The sequence below is a fragment of the Heterodontus francisci genome, chromosome 1, assembly GCF_036365525.1.
Source record: "Heterodontus francisci isolate sHetFra1 chromosome 1, sHetFra1.hap1, whole genome shotgun sequence".
NCBI classification, from domain to species: Eukaryota; Metazoa; Chordata; class Chondrichthyes; order Heterodontiformes; family Heterodontidae; genus Heterodontus; species Heterodontus francisci.
This window is the reverse complement of record NC_090371.1, coordinates 195,884,758-195,904,419: the sequence shown is the minus strand read 5'-3', so window position 1 is coordinate 195,904,419 and position 19,662 is coordinate 195,884,758. Positions and strand designations below refer to the sequence as shown.

General features: G+C 43.2%; 1 protein-coding gene across 1 annotated transcript in view; it reads right to left on the bottom strand.

Annotated features, from left to right (window-relative positions):
• Positions 1 to 2,161: 2,161 nt before the first annotated feature.
• Positions 2,162 to 19,662, bottom strand: part of LOC137374170 (probable ATP-dependent RNA helicase DDX60) — a 102,808-nt gene continuing 85,307 nt past the window's right edge. Inside the window, exons 34-37 of the mRNA XM_068039960.1 lie at positions 17,894 to 18,039; positions 6,925 to 7,076; positions 6,762 to 6,824; positions 2,162 to 2,442 (exon numbers count right to left, since the gene is read on the bottom strand). Of these exons, the coding sequence (XP_067896061.1) occupies positions 2,337 to 2,442; positions 6,762 to 6,824; positions 6,925 to 7,076; positions 17,894 to 18,039 (467 nt within the window). The 3' untranslated portion in view covers positions 2,162 to 2,336. The remainder of the gene's footprint in view (positions 2,443 to 6,761; positions 6,825 to 6,924; positions 7,077 to 17,893; positions 18,040 to 19,662) is intronic.

Below are 19,662 nucleotides of genomic sequence, written 5' to 3'. Positions count from 1 at the left end.
TTTATTTCATGTCCAATTCTTTTCAACCTTAATTGTGTTTTGCACTATTGGCCTTGACCCTTCACAGGTTAATTGTTTTCAATGTATAAACAAGGCCCAAGAGAAGCATATATTAATTAGCCATTTTGATTTTTCTGCATTATAGCAAGACTAGTCATTTAGAATACTAAAAATTGAAAATGGCACAATGGTGCTGGTGTACAACAATAAAAGGCCACATGCAGCACTATCCATCTGTAATACCATTTCCATGGGTGTACTCATCACAATTTCCCCAAAACCTATCCAGCAGAAAGACGAAACAGCAAATCAATCCAACCAGTTGATCTTCCATCCCCAAGTCACTGCGTGGCCAGCTGACATCTTTCATATCCTGTCAATCTGAGACATATGTATACATCAATAGGCCACACGGTGTGTCCTTTTAAGCTTCATACATTGAATAAGTAGCAAACGGCAAAACACATGCATGCACACCCATTATTTATTCAATTTTTTAAAGAGTAAGCTACAATGTTATTCCTAGTTTTCCAATGTTTTCTTTCCATAAACGCTTTCTCTATCTACTTCAGTTCCTCTATTATTTGAAAACTTCTTTCTACTTCACGAATATATGTCGTTTGTTCACTGAATAGGGGTCAAAGAATAACACTGTTCCACTTTTTCGTAACTAAAGTGAACATAATAGTACTTCACATATGGTCTCAGCACATTGCACTATCTGGATTTGTACATCTAGTTTTAGACCTTAATATTTGTACCATTTTTTAATCAGTGTCATAATTTTGATTTTTGGTCAACTATTGCACCCAGCTTTTTTTGCCTGATTTGATTTTTTCAATGATATATCTGAAGTTATTTTTTGACCCTTGCATGAACAGTAGTGGTAAAGCAAGTAGTTAACAGTTTTTGTGCCTAGCTCAGGCTACTGGATATAAACTAGGCTGCAAAGAAATGGGATGACCCTAAATCCAGTTAACACCACCTATACTATACACCTATATTGAATGGTGACAGGTTAATCTGATATTGGAGTCAGTGGACAGTTCGTGGAAGGATGTCATTTATTAGCAGTTTTTGAGAAAGAAGCACTTGGTTTGCAATGAGCCAAAGGCAAATGGGATGTCACAATTAAGCAAATATATCCAGTTTTTTTGTTTTAAAAACATCTTTATTTGAGCAAAATATTGTTTAAAAAAAGATGCTTTGTTATATATTTTATTAAAAAGCTAAAGATCTTTCGCAATTACTCAGTCGTTACTATTGAAATCACTTTAAAATATTAAAAACATATCAGAAACTTAAAACATGATAAGGTGTAAAATACCTCTTAAATGGTTTAGACATCACTTTTTTTTCTCCTAGATCGAAGTTGCTTTCAACTCCACTTACTTTTCTGTCCATAAAGAACAAAGAAACTTAGATGTGTATTTTTAAGAAGACCTTCTGACAATGCTGCTCTTATTCCAGCTATTAGGAGGTATGTTGAGAGCAGTTAAAGGCCATTTGCCTTCAGGTTTTTTTTTAATAATGTCTGTGTGGGGAAGGACCTAGCTTTCACGCACTACTAACCCATCACCAGTGTCATGAAAATTGTAGAATTTTTAAATATGGAGAATTACAGGGATGAAACAACTCTGTCACAGTGCGCTAGACGGCCTTATTACAAAACCCAGATATGACGAAGAGGGAGGATGAAACACACTCAATGTAATTGAAACTGGTCAATGGAAGGTGTGGTAAGGATGACTTCTCCAATTATCCCTCCATCAGAACTGTTTGGTTTTTGCTCCAGCTGTTTTCATGGACAAGGTCAGAAATTCTGCATGTGGGAAATCATAGGTGCAAACAAAAGTTACATCACTTTATGGCACAGTATATTGGCACTTCCATGTGCTACCTCAAAAAATAATCAATTCCCCAATTGTTTCAACTGAAATATCAGGGTTCCAGGTGGGACTGTAATGAACATGATTGGTGCTTTCTATCAAAGCAGCACAGCTTTAACCAAAATATTTATAGGGAGAGAATGGGGGTAAATGTTGTGACTAATTCCAGTGCAGAGGTCACAGATGAAGTTTTGCGTTAAAAGTTATTTCCCTATAATGCTGGCCATCTTTAATAGTTTGTACATAGTGCAATTAAATTTCAACACAATACATTAAATTATCTACTTTTTAATTTTATTTTTCGTTGACATCATTGGGCTGTAAGTTTTCTAAAATTTTCATACGCCCTTCACAACTTGTTTTTGTCATGTATTCACTCCGCTACATTCAGGAGCAAGAATCCACAGAGCATGTGTGGATGACAGTTTTTATCCAACTGCATTGATATTAACTTTTTATCTTTTCGAATTTTTGATAAAATGTATCTTTCAGTTGTTCAAAAGCCAAAACGACGAGATCTTCTTTGTTGTTGCACAGTTCCTTGAGAGAGGTGCTAGGAAAAGAAATAGAAAAGGTAGTTTGAAAACAGCAACTTTAATCCAGCACGTGACGTATCATACTCAATTTTCTCAAAGAATGTGCAAAACAATGGGAATTGACAGGTGATGAAAATGGTGGACTTCAAATTTTACAAGTTATATGCCAAATTTGATAGTCTTAATAAAGTTTTTTTGGGGGGGGGGGGCTTACTCACAAACCCTAAACAAAATAAAATGTTTTCTCAGACCTCCATCGCTGTTGGTTTCCAAAGAATTTAATAAATCCATGAGAACAATGACTGTAATGATGCTGTTTCCTGTTCTCACCGTGAACTGGAAAACTTCAACTCTGCTTCCAATTTCCTCCCTTTTCTCATCTTCACATGGTCCATCTCAGACTCTTCCTTGACTTCTGTCACCTTTTCAGGGGGTAGGCTATCAATGAATGTTCACTATAAGCCCATTGACTCCCACAGCTACCTCCCACCCCGCTTTTGTAAGGACTCCATTCCATTCTCCCAGTTTCTCCATCACATCTGTTCGGACAATGCAATTTTCCATGCAAACGCTACTGACATATCTTCTTTTTTCTCTCAACCAAGGATTCCCCCTCCCACCGCCCCCACCGTAGTTGACAGGATCCTGGGCTGTTTCCATCCCATTTCCCGCACTTCTGCTCTCACCCCTCCCTTCCCTCCCAGAGCCACGATAGGGTTTTCCTGGGGCGAGAGGGTTATCTGATGAGGACATTTAGGACAGGTTGGGTCTGTATTCATTGGAATTTAGAAAGATATGAGATGAGCTGATTGAAACATATAAGATCCTGAGGGGACCTGACATGGTGGATGTGGAAAGGATGTTTCCCTTTGTGGGAGAGACCAAAACTAGGAGGCACAGTTTAAAAATAAGGGGTCTCCCATTTAGGACAGAGATGAGGAGAAATTTTTTCTCTGAGGGTGGTGAGTCTGTGGAACTCTCTTCCCTGGAGAGCAGTGGAGGCAGGGTCATTGAATGTTTTTAAGGCAGAGGTAGACAGGTTCTTGACAAACAAAGAAGTCAAAAGGTATCGGGGGTAGGCAGGACAGTGAAGACAAGCCCACAAAGAGATCAGTCATGATCTTATGAAATGGGGGATCAGCCCCGGGAGCCGAATGGCCTACTCCCGTTCCTAGTTCGTATGTTCACCTTCCACCCCATCAGCCCCTACATTCAATGGATCATCCTCCACCATTTCCACCACCTCCAGTGTGATGCCAAACACTTCTACTCCCCTCCCCTTCCAAAAGAGACCGTCCCTCACCGACATCCTGATCCACTCCTCATTCACCCCCTATACCTCCTCCCCTTCCCACATCTTTCCATGCAAACACAGGAGATGCAAAGCCTGCCTTTTTATCTCCTCTCTACTCACCATCCTAGGCCCCAAATACTCCTTCCAAGTGAAGCAGTAATTTACACGTGCTTCTTTCAATTTAGTATACTGCATTCTCTGCTCACAATGCAGGCTGCTCCACACCAGGAAGATCAAACACAGATTGGGTGACCGCTTTGCGGAAGATCTGCATTCAGTCTGCAAGCACGACCCCAAACTTCCAGTCACCCATCATTTTAATTCTCCACCTTACTCTCATGCTGACTTCTCTGTCCTCGGCCTCCTGCAGAGTTCCAATGAAGCTCAATACAAGCTCGAGGAACACCATCTCATCTTTCCATTGAGCACTTTACAGCCTTTTGGACTCTGACTTCAACAATTTCAGATCGTAATCTCAGCCCCCATATTGTTTCCTTTTTCTTTGCAGATTTTGGTTTTACTCTTGGTTTTGCTTTCTAGACAGCAACTGTTCATCATTCTGCCATTCACACCTCGTCTAGACATATCTTTTGTTTCTTTACTTCTCCCATTACCACACCCTTTGGCCCTGCACCACCAAATCTTTTGTCATTTATTCTCTCCTATCTTCCAACTTATCACAGACCTTCCCTTTTGCTCTTTTTCCACCCTCCCCACTTTTCACTTGTTTAAAAATCTATTACATTTTTAACTTTTCCCAGTTCTGATGAAAGGTCATTGATCTGAAACATAGGGTTGAATTTTACCAGCCCTTTTGGGATTGGGCTGCGAGGCGAGAAGGCTCAAAAAATGGCATGGGAATGTATTGGGTGGCATGCCTGACATCTTCCCGCTGTCACTCCATTTCGCCAATGGCGGGAAAGCTGACAGATGGCCTGCCCACCGTCCAATTGAGTCACGTAAGTGGCCAATTAAGGGCTTCCTCCCACCTCCGCTGGCATTTTACCAGCAGTTGGGGGCCACACCGCTGAGTGGGAAGACTGCCATGTAAACCCTGGCGGCCTCCCAGTGGGCTCTGGGGAAGTGGGGTCAGGTCTCCTTTTTGGGCACTCTTTAGCCCACAGAGGGGCCGCCTAGTGGCAATGGCCATCCCACAGCCAAGTGCCGGCTGCCTTCAGCAGCCCCGCACCACCATCCACCCTCCAAACCCTAGCTGGGGCCCGCCTGACAGGTCCTAGCACCACTCGATCCCACATACATGACTTCGAGGGCGCACAGCCATCAGCGTGCCTTCATCCTCCAGTGGCGCTGCGAGACTGCTGGTCCTCTGATTGGGCCAGCAGCTCTTGGGGGCCTGCCGCTGTCCTCAATAGGGAAGGCAGCTCCGGCGGGAGCCATTTAATTGGCAATGTGCTTATAAACAACGAACTGTAGTACTTGTAGTGTGCTGCCATGTGCTATCAGGGTCTGCATTCCCATCATTTTCACCTTCTCATCCACATCAGCTCCTTCCTCATTACTCAGAGTATTCCTACAGCAAAGAGAAATTAGCTTGCCATGTAGCCGTAACTCAATCTTGGATTGGCTTCACTGACTGCTGCCACAAAATGCGGCCCTCCTGACAAAGCAGCATCACACACCCTTCCCCCCGCAGCCCCCCAAGCTTTCGGCCCCGATGGATGGCCCCTGCCACCTCCGCTAATTCCAGCCCAGTACCTCTGGTTCTCTCATAGTCATTCATTTAAGCAATGTGACAATAAATTTATAGTTATATAAAACAACATAAAATTGACAGTCACTTGTAATGGCATATGATCAACAGAGCTCAGAGACTGAGCTATGGCTACACTGCAAGGTAATTCCTCTTTGCAGCAGGAATACTGAAGAGTAACGAGGAAGGAGCTGATGTGGACGAGAAGATGAAAATGATGGGACGCAGGACTGGAGAGCACATGGCAGCACACCACTAGTACTATAGTTGGTTGTTTATAAGTACATTGGCAAACGTTGATCATTCCTTTAAAAAAAAATTCTAAAAGTGCTGATACTAGTATGGCACAATATTATGGTTGCAGGGGGTGTATCATTTTTAGGCCAGTAAGGCTGTTTTAGCAACATAAAACAGAGTCATATGTTAATGGTTGCCTCATTGTTTATGACAAGAGAATGCAACATGGCAAGCACAGATAGGGAAAATAAATTATTCATTACAATCTAATTTGTTTGAAGCAAAGAATGCCACTTTATCACATTTCTTTTGTGAGGTAAATATAACAAAGTCCAGTCATATACAAGCTCCAAAATATCTAAAATAAAAGCAAAATACTGCAGATGCTGGAAATCTGAAATTAAAAACAAGAAATGCTAGAAGTACTCAGCAGGTCTGGCAGCATCTATGGAGAGAGAAGCAGAGTTCCAAAATATCTAGATTGTCACTCAATAGGAGTTTAGATCAAGGACTGGCAAGTCAGCCCATCCAAATTGTTATTTCTAGCTTTTAAGATTGTCAGAAAACTGAAAGCACTGCTAATCAGTGGCACCAACATCCAGATCATATTAAATCTGTGCTCCCATCAAGCAGGAGTTCAGGTATTGTTTTATATATAAGGGTCATTTTCCAATATGGCCAGTGGAGAGCCTCTCATACAGCACAGAAACAGGCCCTTCGGCCCATCATGTCCGTGCCTGCCATGAAGCACCTATCTATTCTAATCCCATTTTCCAGCACTTGGCCCGTAGCCTTGTATGCTATGGGGTGTCAAGTGCTCATCTAAATACTTCTTAAATGTTGAGGGTTCCTGTCTCTACCACCCCTTCAGGCAGTGTGTTGCAGATTCTAACCACCCTCCAAATCATCAACATATTCTGGATCATTGTGCACAACATATGCCTAATCTCACAAACATTAAAATTATTTGTTAGAAAATCGATATGTGATGCAATTGCATGAATCTCTCTTCTGGCAGTTTGGATTTATAATATTACCCCATGTAATGTGCCAAAATATCAAACAACAAACCAAGAACTGATTTTTGTTCATACCTGATTGAACCAAGAGTTAGTTGGAAATCATTAAGGACATTGTAGGCATCCCCCAAATGCAACCTAAAAGGAAAAGGAAGATAAGAATGAAACATTAAATTGATTTAATTAATTTTTCCATGTTGGCATCTCATGGTACAAGTTGGACTGCAGCTCAACTTACATGTTGTCATTTAACAAAGCCTTTAATGAACCGTGTTTGTAGAAGTCCAGGGCGTAAGCATTCAGCGGCATTCTCCTGCCTCGCTGGTCATATTTTATCAAATTTAACACAGGGATGTTGCTTGAGCTAAGTTCAAGTGTGCGCAAAGCAATCTGGAATGGCAAATTCCAACAGGTTATGGGATATTGGTTGTTTTCTAACTGATAACTGGACATTTGAGGTCAATTTTATTCAAACATGAAATCAAGAGACAATATATTCACAACATACAAATATTTTCCATCACAATTGTCACCTGAACTCAACTTTCCCTCTCTCTTCCTCCCCACAACCCCATGAAAAAATTAAACTGCTAAATAACATGGTTACATGACTGCTTGCTTTTGTTTTAATATTTTAATATTCTTTCTGGTGCCTTTCTTTTTCAAAAGAAAGTAAATCTATCAACATTTCTGCTTCAATTCTCAGTTTCCAGACTATTCTTCCCAGCCAATTATGAAATTCCCATTTCTTTTAAATTTGCATTGTCTGCTGCATTTGTTCACAATACATGCAAAAACTGACAAACAGTGCAAGCTTGGATCTTTAATGTTCATATGTTATTATTCCACCCAGATCAGGTACTATATTGACGTGCAAACAGATTACTGCTTAAATCTGAGCCCTCCTTGAGGACCTTGTGGAAATTCGCTCAGCACTGATGTAAGAATTCCTGAACTGAGCGCTTTTCTGGTGAGCTGAGTGTGTTTTCTTGATCCACATCAACTAACTTGTTATATTCAAGCAACATATTCCTTTCATCAGCACTTTAGTTAGACATGTTTAAAATGCTTAGAAGTGCAGGAACCTTTCATCTGTTATGAAGGGTTTCAAATTTGTGCTAAACTTCAGACAACTTTGTACTGTTGAAATAATACTATGAACTGAAATGCTGTCATTCACTTAGGACCCTGCAGCCAGCAAAGATTCCAGAGCTGAAAATCAGCATGACCTTCAATCCACACTAAGAAACTAAGATAATAGAGATAAACCAGGTCAAGAGTGATTAATAATGCAACTGGACAGTTAAAAAAACGTCTTCGTCCTACCCCTCGCCCTATTGTCTCAGACTGAAACATATGGTACCCAGGCCTCCCATCTTCCATCCTCCATAATTTGAGCTCATCCAAAACTCCACTGCTCATATCCTAAGGGGTACCAAATCTCATTCACTCATCACCGCCATACGCTCCCTAGCCCCCAATCTGGCAATACATAAAATTTAAAATTCTCACCCTCAAGTTCAAATCCCTCCATGGCCTCGCCCCTACCTATCTCTGTAACTTCCTCCTAAAACCCTCCAACTCTGCCCTCCTAAGCACCCCTACTTACTTCCCCCACCATTGGCTGCCATGCCTTCAGCCATCTACAAACATAGGAACAGCAGAAGGCCATTCAACCCCTCCAGTCTGTTCTGCTTTTCAATGAGACCATAGTTGATCTGTATCTCAACTCCATCTAGTGCCTCGATTCCAGGGGCTAGAATTTGGCCTGCACTGATTTTTGGGTATCAGGGGTCCTGATTCGCGACCTGTCCATGCCCACTGAGGCGGAGGTAGGCAGCATGCAAATTTGGTGCTGCAGCCTCATTAACCTGATTGCAGTGTTGGGCCAAGAGGGCTACGTGCTGGTAGCTGCCTCAGTACTCAACAGGGAGCCAAGCAGATTGTGCTTATTGCATGTAGTGCAGCCAGCCTTCTATTCTTAAAGCAAGCCTGACCCTCTTAAAGGAAGCTGGACTGAATTAAAGGAGACTGCTGCTGTGAATACTATTGCTGCAACTGTAAACAATACAAATAGAACACCAGAGCAGAGAGGACTTTAGGGACACAGATACATCATTGTAGGTCTTAGAGATGGACATGGATAAGGGCTGTGGTTCCACGTGGCGGTGGGGGGGGGGGGGGAAAGAGATCTGATGCCAGGAGGCCCTCAAGGACCACTATTAGAAGGAATTGGAAGCAGGTGGTCAGGGAAGTCAGTTTCTGGTGTCTGAATCAGAGGATCTCGCAGAACATCCACAAGAGGTCTAATGCCCTCACATGGATGGTCAAGGTCAGTGAATGCATATTCACATGACATCTCCTACCTATTTCTTACTGCGCTATACCCCCATCACTCACCCTTATGTCCCTAGAACTCAAGACATGCCTAACATGCAGATACCCCAACTCTCTCACATTCCAATGAGAGCAGCCTCACGCCCAACTCCTGGTGCTTACACATATCTTCAGCTATTCAGCTCTAGCAGGCACATCACCCAAACACTGTGCACCACATTAACAATTCCACCCCCCCTTCCAGATCGAGGCAGCACACAATAGAAGGGAAGAGAACTGAACTGGGCAGAGGTGGGGCGAGGGGGGTGGGGGAGGGAAAGTGTGTGGAAACAAGGACATCTGCATCGCCTGAGCCCTATGGAGATCATCTCGGTACCACGGAGTTGGCTGCAAAGGAGCCCATGGCACCCTGCATCACTGAGAATATTGAGGATGATGGCCTTATGCTCCTTCTCAACTTTCAGCTCATCCTCATCCTGCTATCTGGCATGATGAGCAAAGCTTCAGATGGCATGGTCATGGACCTGTTGCCTTCCACACCTCAACCTTCTGATTTTCTGCTTTCAGACACCCAAGAATTGCCACAGCAGCCCCATGAGGAGAGAGTAACACCACTCCACTCCACTGATGAAGAGGCCCAATCACTGGATCTGACACTCAGTCACCAGTTCTGATACTGGTTCACTAATGTCCTTCAGGGAAGGAAACCCGCCACCCTTACCTGGTCAGGTCGACATGTGTCTCCAGACTCACAGTAATGTGGTTGACTCTTAACTGCCCTCTGAAACGGTCTAGCAAGCCACTCAGTTCTTTCAAACTGCTACAGTCAATTAAGAATAAAACTGGACAGACCACTCAGCATTGACCTAGGCACCAGAAACAACAAATGGCACACCCTGTCCAGTCAACCCTGAAAAGTCCTCCTCACTAAGATCTGGAGACTTTTGTGCCAAATTTGGGAAGGCTGTCCCACAGACTAGTCAACTTGCAGCCTGAAATGGTCATACTCACAGAATTGTACTCCACAGCCAATGTCCCAGATTCCATCACCACCCTTGGTTATGTGCTGATCCACCCACAGGACAGACCCACCAGAGGTGGCAGCACAGTGATATACAGTTGCGGGGGGGGGGGAGCGCTGGGAGTCCTCAACATTGACTCTGCACTCCACGAAGTCTCATGGCATCAGGTCAAACATGGGCAAAGAAACCTCCTGGTGATTACCAACTTGCCTCAGCTGACAAATCTGTACTCCTCCATGTTGAACACCACTTGGAAGAACAGAGTGGCAAAGGCACAGAAAGTACTCTGGGTGGGGAACTTCAATGAGGTGAAAGTGACTGCCCTTGACATCAAGGCAACATTTGACCATGTGTGGCATCAAGGAGCCCTAGCAAAATTGGAATCAATGGAAAACTCTCCACTGGTTGGAGTCATACCTAGTACAAAAAAAGATGGTTATGGTTTTTGGAGGCAATCATCTCAGCCAAAGCATATCGCACCGCAGCCTCACAGCTCCAGCGACCCGGGTTCAATTCTGGGTACTGCCTGTGTGGAGTTTGCAAGTTCTTCCTGTGTCTGCGTGGGTTTCCTCTGGGTGCTCCGGTTTCCTCCCACATGCCAAAGACCTGCAGGTTGATAGGTTAATTGGCCATTATAAATTGCCCCTAGTATAGGTAGGTGGTACGGAAATATAGGAACAGGTAGGGATGTGGTAGGAATATGGGATTAGTGTAGGATTGGTATAAATGGGTGGTTGATGGTCAGCACAGACTCGGTGGGCCGAAGGGCCTGTTTCAGTGCTGTATCTCTAAAACTAAAACTAAAAAACACTGCAGCAGGTCCTCAGCGCAGTGCCCTAGGCCCAAACATCTTCAGCTGTTTCATCAATGACCTTCTCTCCATCATAAGGTCAGAAGAAGGGATGTTTGCTGATGACTGCAGTGTTTAGTACCATTCCCAACTCCTCAGATACTGAAGCAGACTGTGCCCACATGAAGCAAGAACTGGACAACATCCAGGCTTGGACTGATAAGTGGCAAGTAACATTTATACCACACAAGTGCCAGACAATGACCATCTCCAAGAAAGAATCTAACCATCTTCCCTTGACGCTCAAAGGCATTACCATTGCTGAATCCATCAACATCCTGGGGGTTACCAGTGACAAGAAACTAAAATGGATCAGCCATATAAAAATACTGTCGCTACAAGAGCAGGTCAGAGGCTGGGAATTCTGTGGCAAGCAGCTCATCTCCTGACTCACCAAAGCCACCATCTACAAGGCACAAGTCAGGAGTGTGATGGAATACTCTCCAGTTGCCTGGATGAGCGCAGCTCCAACAATACTCAAGAAGCTCAGTACTATCCAAGACAAAGCAGCCCATTTAATTAGCACCCCATCCACCATCTTAAACATTCACTCCACCCACTGCAGGCGCAGTGGCAGCAGTATGGACCATCTACAAGATGCACTTCACAACTTGCAAAAGCTCCTTCGACAGCACCTTCCAAACCCGCGACCTCTATTACCTTGAAGGATAAGGGCAGCAGATGCATGGGACCACTACCTGCAAGCTCCCCTCTAAGTCACACACCATCCCGACTTAGAACTATATCATCGTTTCTGCACTGTCACTGGGTCATAATCCCGGAACTCCCTTCCTAACAGCACTGTTGATGTACCCACACCAAATGGATTGCAGCGGTTCAAGGCAGCAGCTCACCACCACCTTCTCAAGGACAATTAGGGTTTGGAAACAAATGCTAGCCTTGCCAGCGATGCTCACACCTCATGAACAAACAAAATAAAACTGCACATACCTTACAGGCTAGAGTGGAGATCTGCATGTGGTGAATCGTTTGCAAACCTGTTTGGGGGGGGGAGGGAAGGATAATTTGTGTGCCAGCTCACCAGAGGATGAGGTTGTAGACAAGTTCTGCTGCAGAAGATGCAGGTGAGAACCTTGACGGAGCAGCAGACAGGAGAATGTTGGGGAGCATTCACACAGAGATGCTGGCATCTAGCTCCAAGCTGCAGAGGGAATCGTGCTGAGCCTGCCTTCTCCATACCCTCTGCTTCATTTGCCTGTCGTGTTGCAGACCCAGAGGCAATGCAACTGCAGCTGGGTGTGGGCAAATCATCATATCCTCTGCCCTCCCTTTAAGGCTACAGCAACACTCCCTGCCAAATCCAAGAATTTACCACAACACACCCAAAACAGTCAAGAATACTTCCAGAGACTGCAAGAGCAAAGGTTATTCAAAATTATCATGCTTATACATGGATTTTAGCAAGGCTTTTGACAAGGTCCCACATGGCAGACTGGTTAAAAAAAGATTCCATGGGATCCAGGGAAATGCAGCAAGGTGGATACAAAATTGGCTCAGTGGCAGGAAACAAAGAGTAATTGTTGACGGCTGATTTAGCGACTGGAGGGCTGTTTCCAGTGGCGTTCAGCAGTGCTCAGTACTGGGACCCCTGCTTTTTGTGGTATATATTAACGATTTAGATGTAAATGTAGGGGGCGTGATCAAGAAGTTTGCAGATGACTCAAAGATTGGCTGTGTGGTAGATAGCGAGGAGGATAGCTGTAGGCTGCAGGAAGATATTGATGGCCTGGTCAGATGGGCAGAAAAGTGGCAAATGGAATTCAACCTGGAGAAGTGAGAGTTGATGCATCTGGGAGGTCAAACAAGGCAAAGGAATACATGATTAATGGGAAAATACTGAGAAGTGTAGAGGAAGTGAGGGAGCTTGGAGTGAATGTCCACAGAACCGACAGTAGCAGGACAGGTCGATAAGGTGGTTAAGAAGGCATATGGAATCCTTTCCTTAATTAGCCAAGGTATAGAATGCAAGAGCAGAGAGGTTATGCTGGAACTGTATACCTCATTGGTTAAGCCACAACTTGAGTACTGTGTGTAGTGCTGATCACCTCATTACAGAAAGGATGTAACTGCACTAGAGAAGGTACAGAGGAGATTTACGAAGATGTTGCCAGGACTGGAAAAATGCAGCTATGAGGAAAGATTGGATAGGATGGGGTTGTTCTCCTAGGAACAAAGAAGGCTGAGCGGACATCTGATTGAAATGTACTTAATACTGAGGGACCTGGATAGAGTGGAGGACCTTAGCAGAGAGGTCAGTGATGAGGCGCATAGATTTAAAGTGACTGGTAGAAAAATTAGAAGGGAGATGAGGAAAAACTTTTTCACCCAGAGGGTGCTGGGGGTCTGGAACTCACTTTCTGCAAGGGTACAAACATACATATTAGGAGCAGGAGTAGGCCACTCGGCCCTTCAGCCTTGCACCGCCATTCAGTATGTTCATGGCTGAATTGATTTCTCCACATTTCCACCTAGCCCCGATTACCTTCCACGCCCTTGCTTATCAAGAATCTATCTACCTCTGCCTTAAAAATATTCAAAGACTCTGCCTCCACCGCCTTTTGAGGAAGAGAATTCCAAAGACTCTGTCAGAAATGGGTGACCCCCCATTTTTAAACATTGACCCCTAGTTCTAGATTCTCCCACAAGGGGAAACATCCTTTACACATCCACCTTGTCAAAGACACCTCAGGATCTTGCATGTTTCAATCACCTCTTATTCTTCTAAATTCCAGCGGATACAAGCCGAGCCTGTCCAATCTTTCCTCACAAGACAGCCCGCCCATTCCAGGTATTAGTCTAGTAAACTTTCTCTGTACAGCCTCCAATGTATTTACATCCTTCCTTAAATGAGGAGACCAGTACTGTACACAGTACTCCAGATGTGGTCTCACCAATGCCCTGTATAGCTGAAGCATAACCGCCCTACTTTTGTATTCAATTCCCCTCTCGATAAACGATAACATTCTATTCGCTTTCCTAATTAAGTGCTGTACTTGCATACTAACCTTTTGCGATTCATGCACTAGGACACCCAGATCCCTCTGCATCTCAGAGCTCTGCAATCTCTCACCATTTAGATAATATGCTTCTTGTTTATTCTTCCATCCAAAATGGACAATTTCACACTTTCCCACATTATACACCATTTGCCAGGTCTTTGCCCACTCACTTAACCTATCTATATCCCTTTTGTAGCCTCCTTATGTCCGGTTCATAAGTTACTTTCCTACCTATCATTGTGTCATCAGCAAATTTAGCAACCATACTTTTGGTCCCTTCATTTAAGTCATTTATATAAATTGTAAAAAGTTCAGGCCCCAGCACACATCCCTGTAGCACGCCACTCGTTACATCTTGCCAACCAGAAAATGACCCATTTATGCCAACTCTGTTTCCTGTTGACTAACCAATCTTCTATCCATGCCAATACGTTACCCCCTACACTATGAGCTTTCATTTTCTGCAATAACCTTTGATGTGGCACCTTATCAAATGCCTTCTGAAAATCTAAGGACAATACGTCCACAGGTTCCCCTTCATCCACAGCACATGCAACTCCCTCAAAGAACTCCAATAAATTGGTTAAACATGACTTCCCTTTAACAAAACCATGTTGACTCTGCCTGTTTACCTAGAGTTTTTCTAAATGCCCTGCTATACCATCTTTAAAAATAGCTTCCATCATTTTCCCTAAGACAGATGTTAAGCTAACTGGCCTGTAATTTCCTGCTTTCTGTCTCCCTCCCTTTTTGAATAAAGGAGTTACATTTGCTATTTTCCAATATAACGGAATCTTCCCCGAATTCAGGAAATTTTGGAAAATTAAAACTAACGCATCAACTATCTCACTAGTCACTTCTTTTAACACCCTAGGATGAAGTCCATCAGGACCCGGGGACTTGTCAGCTTGCAGCTCCAACAATTTGTGCAGTATCACTTCCTTGGTGATTGTAATTTTCTTGAGTTCCTCCCTCCCTTCCATTTCCTGACTTGCAGCTAATACAAGATACTTGTATCTTCAATAGTGAAGACCAATGCAAAATATTTGTTCAATTCATCTGCCATCTCCTTACTATCCATTAATTCCCCAGACTCACTTTTTACAGGACCAATGCTCACTGTTAACTTTTTTTCTTTCTATCTGTCTTTATATTTCCAGCTAGCTTTCTCTCATACTCTAATTTTATCTTCATCAATCTTTTAGTCATTCTTTGCTGTTTTTTATATTCTGTTCAATCTTCTGACCTGCCTCCCACCTTGGAGCAATTGTAGACTTTTTCTTTAGGTATGATACTATCTTTAACAGTTTTAGTTAACCACGGATGGCGGGTCCCACCACTGGAATTTTTCTTTCTCGTTGAAATGTATCTATTCAGTGTATTCTGAAATATCCCCTGAAATGTCTGCCACTGCATCTCTATTGACCTATCCCTTAATCTAATTTGCCAGTTCACATTAGCTAGCTCTGCTTTCATGCCCTCATAATTGCCCTTATTTGAGTTTAAAATACTAGTCTTGGACCCACTCTCCTCTCCCTCAAACTGAATGTAAAATTCAATCATATTATGATCGCTGCTACCTCGGGGTGCCTTGACTATGAGGTCATTAATTAATCCTATCTCGCTGCATAATACCAGGTCAAGTATAGCCTGCTCTTTGGTTGGCTCCAGAACATATTGTTCAAAGAAATTATCCCGAAAACATTCTATGTATTCCTCATCTAGACTACCTCTGCCCATCTGATTTTTCCAGTCTATATGTAAGTTAAAATCCCTCAAAATTATCACTGTAACTTTCTGACAAGCTGCCATTATTTTTTCCTTTATAACCCATCCTAGTGTGGTTAATGTTAGGTGGCCTGTACACCTCTCCCACAAGTGATTTCTTGCCTTTATGATTTCTCATCTCTACCCAAACTGCTTCTACATCCTGGTCTCCTGAACTTAGGTCATCCCTCTCTATTGCGCTAATACCATCATTAATTAACAGAGCTACCCCTCCACCTTTTCCTAGATTCTTGTCCTTCCTAAATGCCATGTACCCTTCAATATTCAGATCCCAATCTATGTCATCCTGCAGCCATGTCTCTGTAATGGCTATCAGATCGTACTTATTTTTTTCTATTTGCACTCTCAGTTCATCTGTTTTGTTTCGAATGCTACATGCATTCAGATATAGAGCCTTTAGTTGTGTCCTTTTATTATTTTTGTAACCTCAAGCCTTATCTGTTGATTTACTCTAAGATTTGTACACTCTGCCCCTTCCTGTCACAGTCTGTTTATCATTTCCCATATTAAGACCTTTCTCTCTTGCCTTGTCTCTGCTTGATTTACCATATCTTCCTAAATTTGATCCCTTGCCCCCACTATTCACTCTACTTCCCTAGTTATGCAGCTCCTGCCTGTCGTTGGTACCTACATGGACCACGCTGACTGGATCCTCCCCCTCCCACTGTAAATTCCTCTCCAGCCCTGAGCAGATGTCCCGATCCCTGGCACCAGGCAGGCAACACAGCCGTCTGGACTCTCGCTCTTTGCTGTAGAGAACAGTGTCAATCCCCCTAACTATACCGTCCCCTACTACCACTACATTCCTTTTTTCTCCCTCCACTTGAATGGCTTCCTGTACCATGGTGCCATAGTCAGATTGCTCATCCACCCTGCCGCCCCCACTGTCATCCAAACAAGCTGAACGAACCTCAAACCTGTTGGACAATCGCAAAGGCTGAGGCTCCTGCACTCTGGATCCCCTTACCCGCCTCAGCTGCAGCCACATTCTCCTGTCCCTGTCCACTGACCAAATCAGAAGACCCTATACTAAGGGGTGTGACCGCCTCCTGGTACAAAATTCCAGGTAACTTTCCCCCTCTCTGATGTGTCGCAGTGTCTGCAGCACAGACTCCAGTTCAATGACTCTGAGCCAAAGCTCTTCGAGCCGCAAACACTTACTGTAGAAGTGTTTGCCCTGCATCACACTGGCATCCAAGAGCTTCCACAAGCTGCAGCCCTGACACATCACCTGCCCAGCCCATCCTTAATGTGTTTTAATTAACTACTTAATTATTTTATTCACTTATTTATTTTCTTTTTTTTTATAAAATATATTTTATTGAGCTTACCACTAGTTCCTTTACTATTTTAAATGTTAGGATTAGGATGGACCTTAATCACTTACCAGATACTCACCAAATAGGTAGCTTCTTCCCAAACCAATCAGCTACCTGCTTGCCTGTGATGTTTGATGCTGTTTGATTTAAATTAAATTAAAAGCTTACCTGTATACGCACCCCAGCGTCTGTTTCCCTGCTCACTCTATTGATTGTGATGTCACACTGATATCACTTTTCGATTTTTCCCTGCTCCGCTCCTGCTGCTCCCGTCGTGCTCCCCTCTCTCACTCTGTCTGTCTCCGGTCTCCAGGCGCATTTTTTAAACCTCCGCTCCCGCTGTGCTCCTCTCTCTCTCTCGCTCCGTCTGTCTCTGGTCTCCAACTCTGGGCTTTTGGCGCACTTTTAAAACTCCGTTCCCACCATGTTCCTCTCTCTCTGTCTGTCTCCGGTCTCCAACTCTGGGCTTTTGGCGCATTTTTTAAACCTCCGCTCCCGCTGTGCTCCTCTCTCTCTCTGTCTGTCTCCGGGTAGTTGAGGCAGAGACCCTCAACTCATTCAAAAGGAATGTGGATATGCACCTCAAGTGCCGTAATCTGGAGGGCTACGGACCAAATACTGGAAGGTGGGATTAGAATAGGTGGATCATTTTTCGGTCGGCACAGACATGATGGGCCAAGTGGCCTCTTTCTGTGCCTTAAACTTTCTATGATTATAAGTGGGCGCCTGGCCCTTTTAAGTCCCAATCAAGCTCTGGGAATACTTCCTGAAACCTCTCTATACATCTTACTATTTCAAAGGCGCAATATAAACCCAAGTTTTTGCAGTTATAAATAAATATAATGCTATACGTAACAAAGGAGGAACTTACATTGTCCACATTGTATGTCTTGAACAGATCCAGATTGGTAATCCCAGATAAACATGCAAATGGAGATACAGCTGTTGGATGATTTCCAGGTGCAGTCAACTCTGCTTCAAATTTAGAAGTCTGAAGAGTCTGAACACGTTCAAAAGCTAGGGAGGAGGAGGGAAGTCAATGATGATTAGTATTGCTCAGCTGTTTATAAATTGCACAATAATTACTCTGAAAGTCAGAGGATTTGAGTTCTTGGGTTTATGTCTCCGGTATGCACCATTTTCAACTAGTGTTTAATTTTCAAACAGTGAGACTAAGCAGTGCTTGTGTAGTTTTTTTTTAAAAAGGGAGGACAGTGCAGAAAGGCAAATTTTCAAAACTCTAATATGCACCTCACGCACTATGTTTAATAAGAAGTGTGACGTGACATATTTTGGAAGGGAGAATGAGAAGTGGCAATATACACTAAATGGTATATTTTTAAAAGCGGGGTTCAGATACAGAGGCTCAAGGGTTCACATACACAAATCCTTAAAGGCGGAGAACAAGTTGATACGGCTGTTAAGAATGTAGGATCCTTGGCTTTATAAATAGAGGAACGGTGGACAAAAGCAAGGAAGTTATGCTAAACCTTTATAAATTATTGTTTAGACCTCAGTTGGAATATTGTATCCAATTCTGGGTACTACACCTTATGAAGGATGTCAAGGTCTTAGAGGGTGCAGAAGATCTTTACTGAAATGGTACCAGGGATGAGGTATTTCTGTTATGGGGGAGGGGGGGGTGCTAAAGAAGCTGGGATTATTCTCCTTAGAGCAGAGATTGTGAAAGGGGGATTTAATAGAGAGGTGTTCAAAGTTATGAAGGGTTTTGATAGTAAGTAAGGAGATACTGTTTGTAGTGGCAGAAGGGTCAAGTAACCAGAGGATACAGATTTAAGGCAATTAGCAAAAGAACCAGAGGGGAGATGAGATTTTTTTTAACCCAGCTAGTTATAATCTGGAATGCAATCTCTGAAAGGATGCTGAAAAGAGAATTGCATATATATTTGAAAGGTAAACATTTGCAGGGCCATGGGCAAAATGCAGTGGAGTGGGGCTAAGGCAGCTCTTTGAAACAGCTGGCACTGTCACAACAGAACAAAGGGCATCTTTCTGCACTGTTTGATTCTATGAAGGAAGGCAAGCACACTGATAGTTTTGACTATGGGAAATAATCGATTCAGCTGCCCATTATAAATCTCTCCAGATTTTTCCAAAAAAATCAGGAGAGATGTATTAATGGACTGCTGAATTGATAATACCCATTTTACCCTATCACCCAAAATCAAAATCACCCCTATTTACTGTATTCAAGAAAGTTATTTTATTTTTCCCTTGCTTTCCAAACTATACTTCAGCCAATAGGCTAACCAAGCAACTTGCTCCCAGATCTTTCAGTCGTTGCTGTTTATCCTTGACCCATTTGTTCAATTGTGGGTAGGAGCCACTGAGGTTTCAATTGGTTTTACATCAGTTGTTTTTTTTTAAATTATTCTCAAGATGTGGATATTTATTGCTCATTAGTGGTGGACCTTCTTCTAGAACCAAATGAAAGGTTTGCTAGGTCACTTCAAAGTGCATTAAGAGTCACCAACAGAGTGTTATGTGCAAGCCAGACAAGTGAAGGGAAGAAAGTTTCAGTCCCTGAAGGACATGAGAACCAGTTGGATTTTTTGATGGCACTAGCCCACACATTACCAGACCAGTAACTAGACTACCATATCTCAAATTCTACTTCTT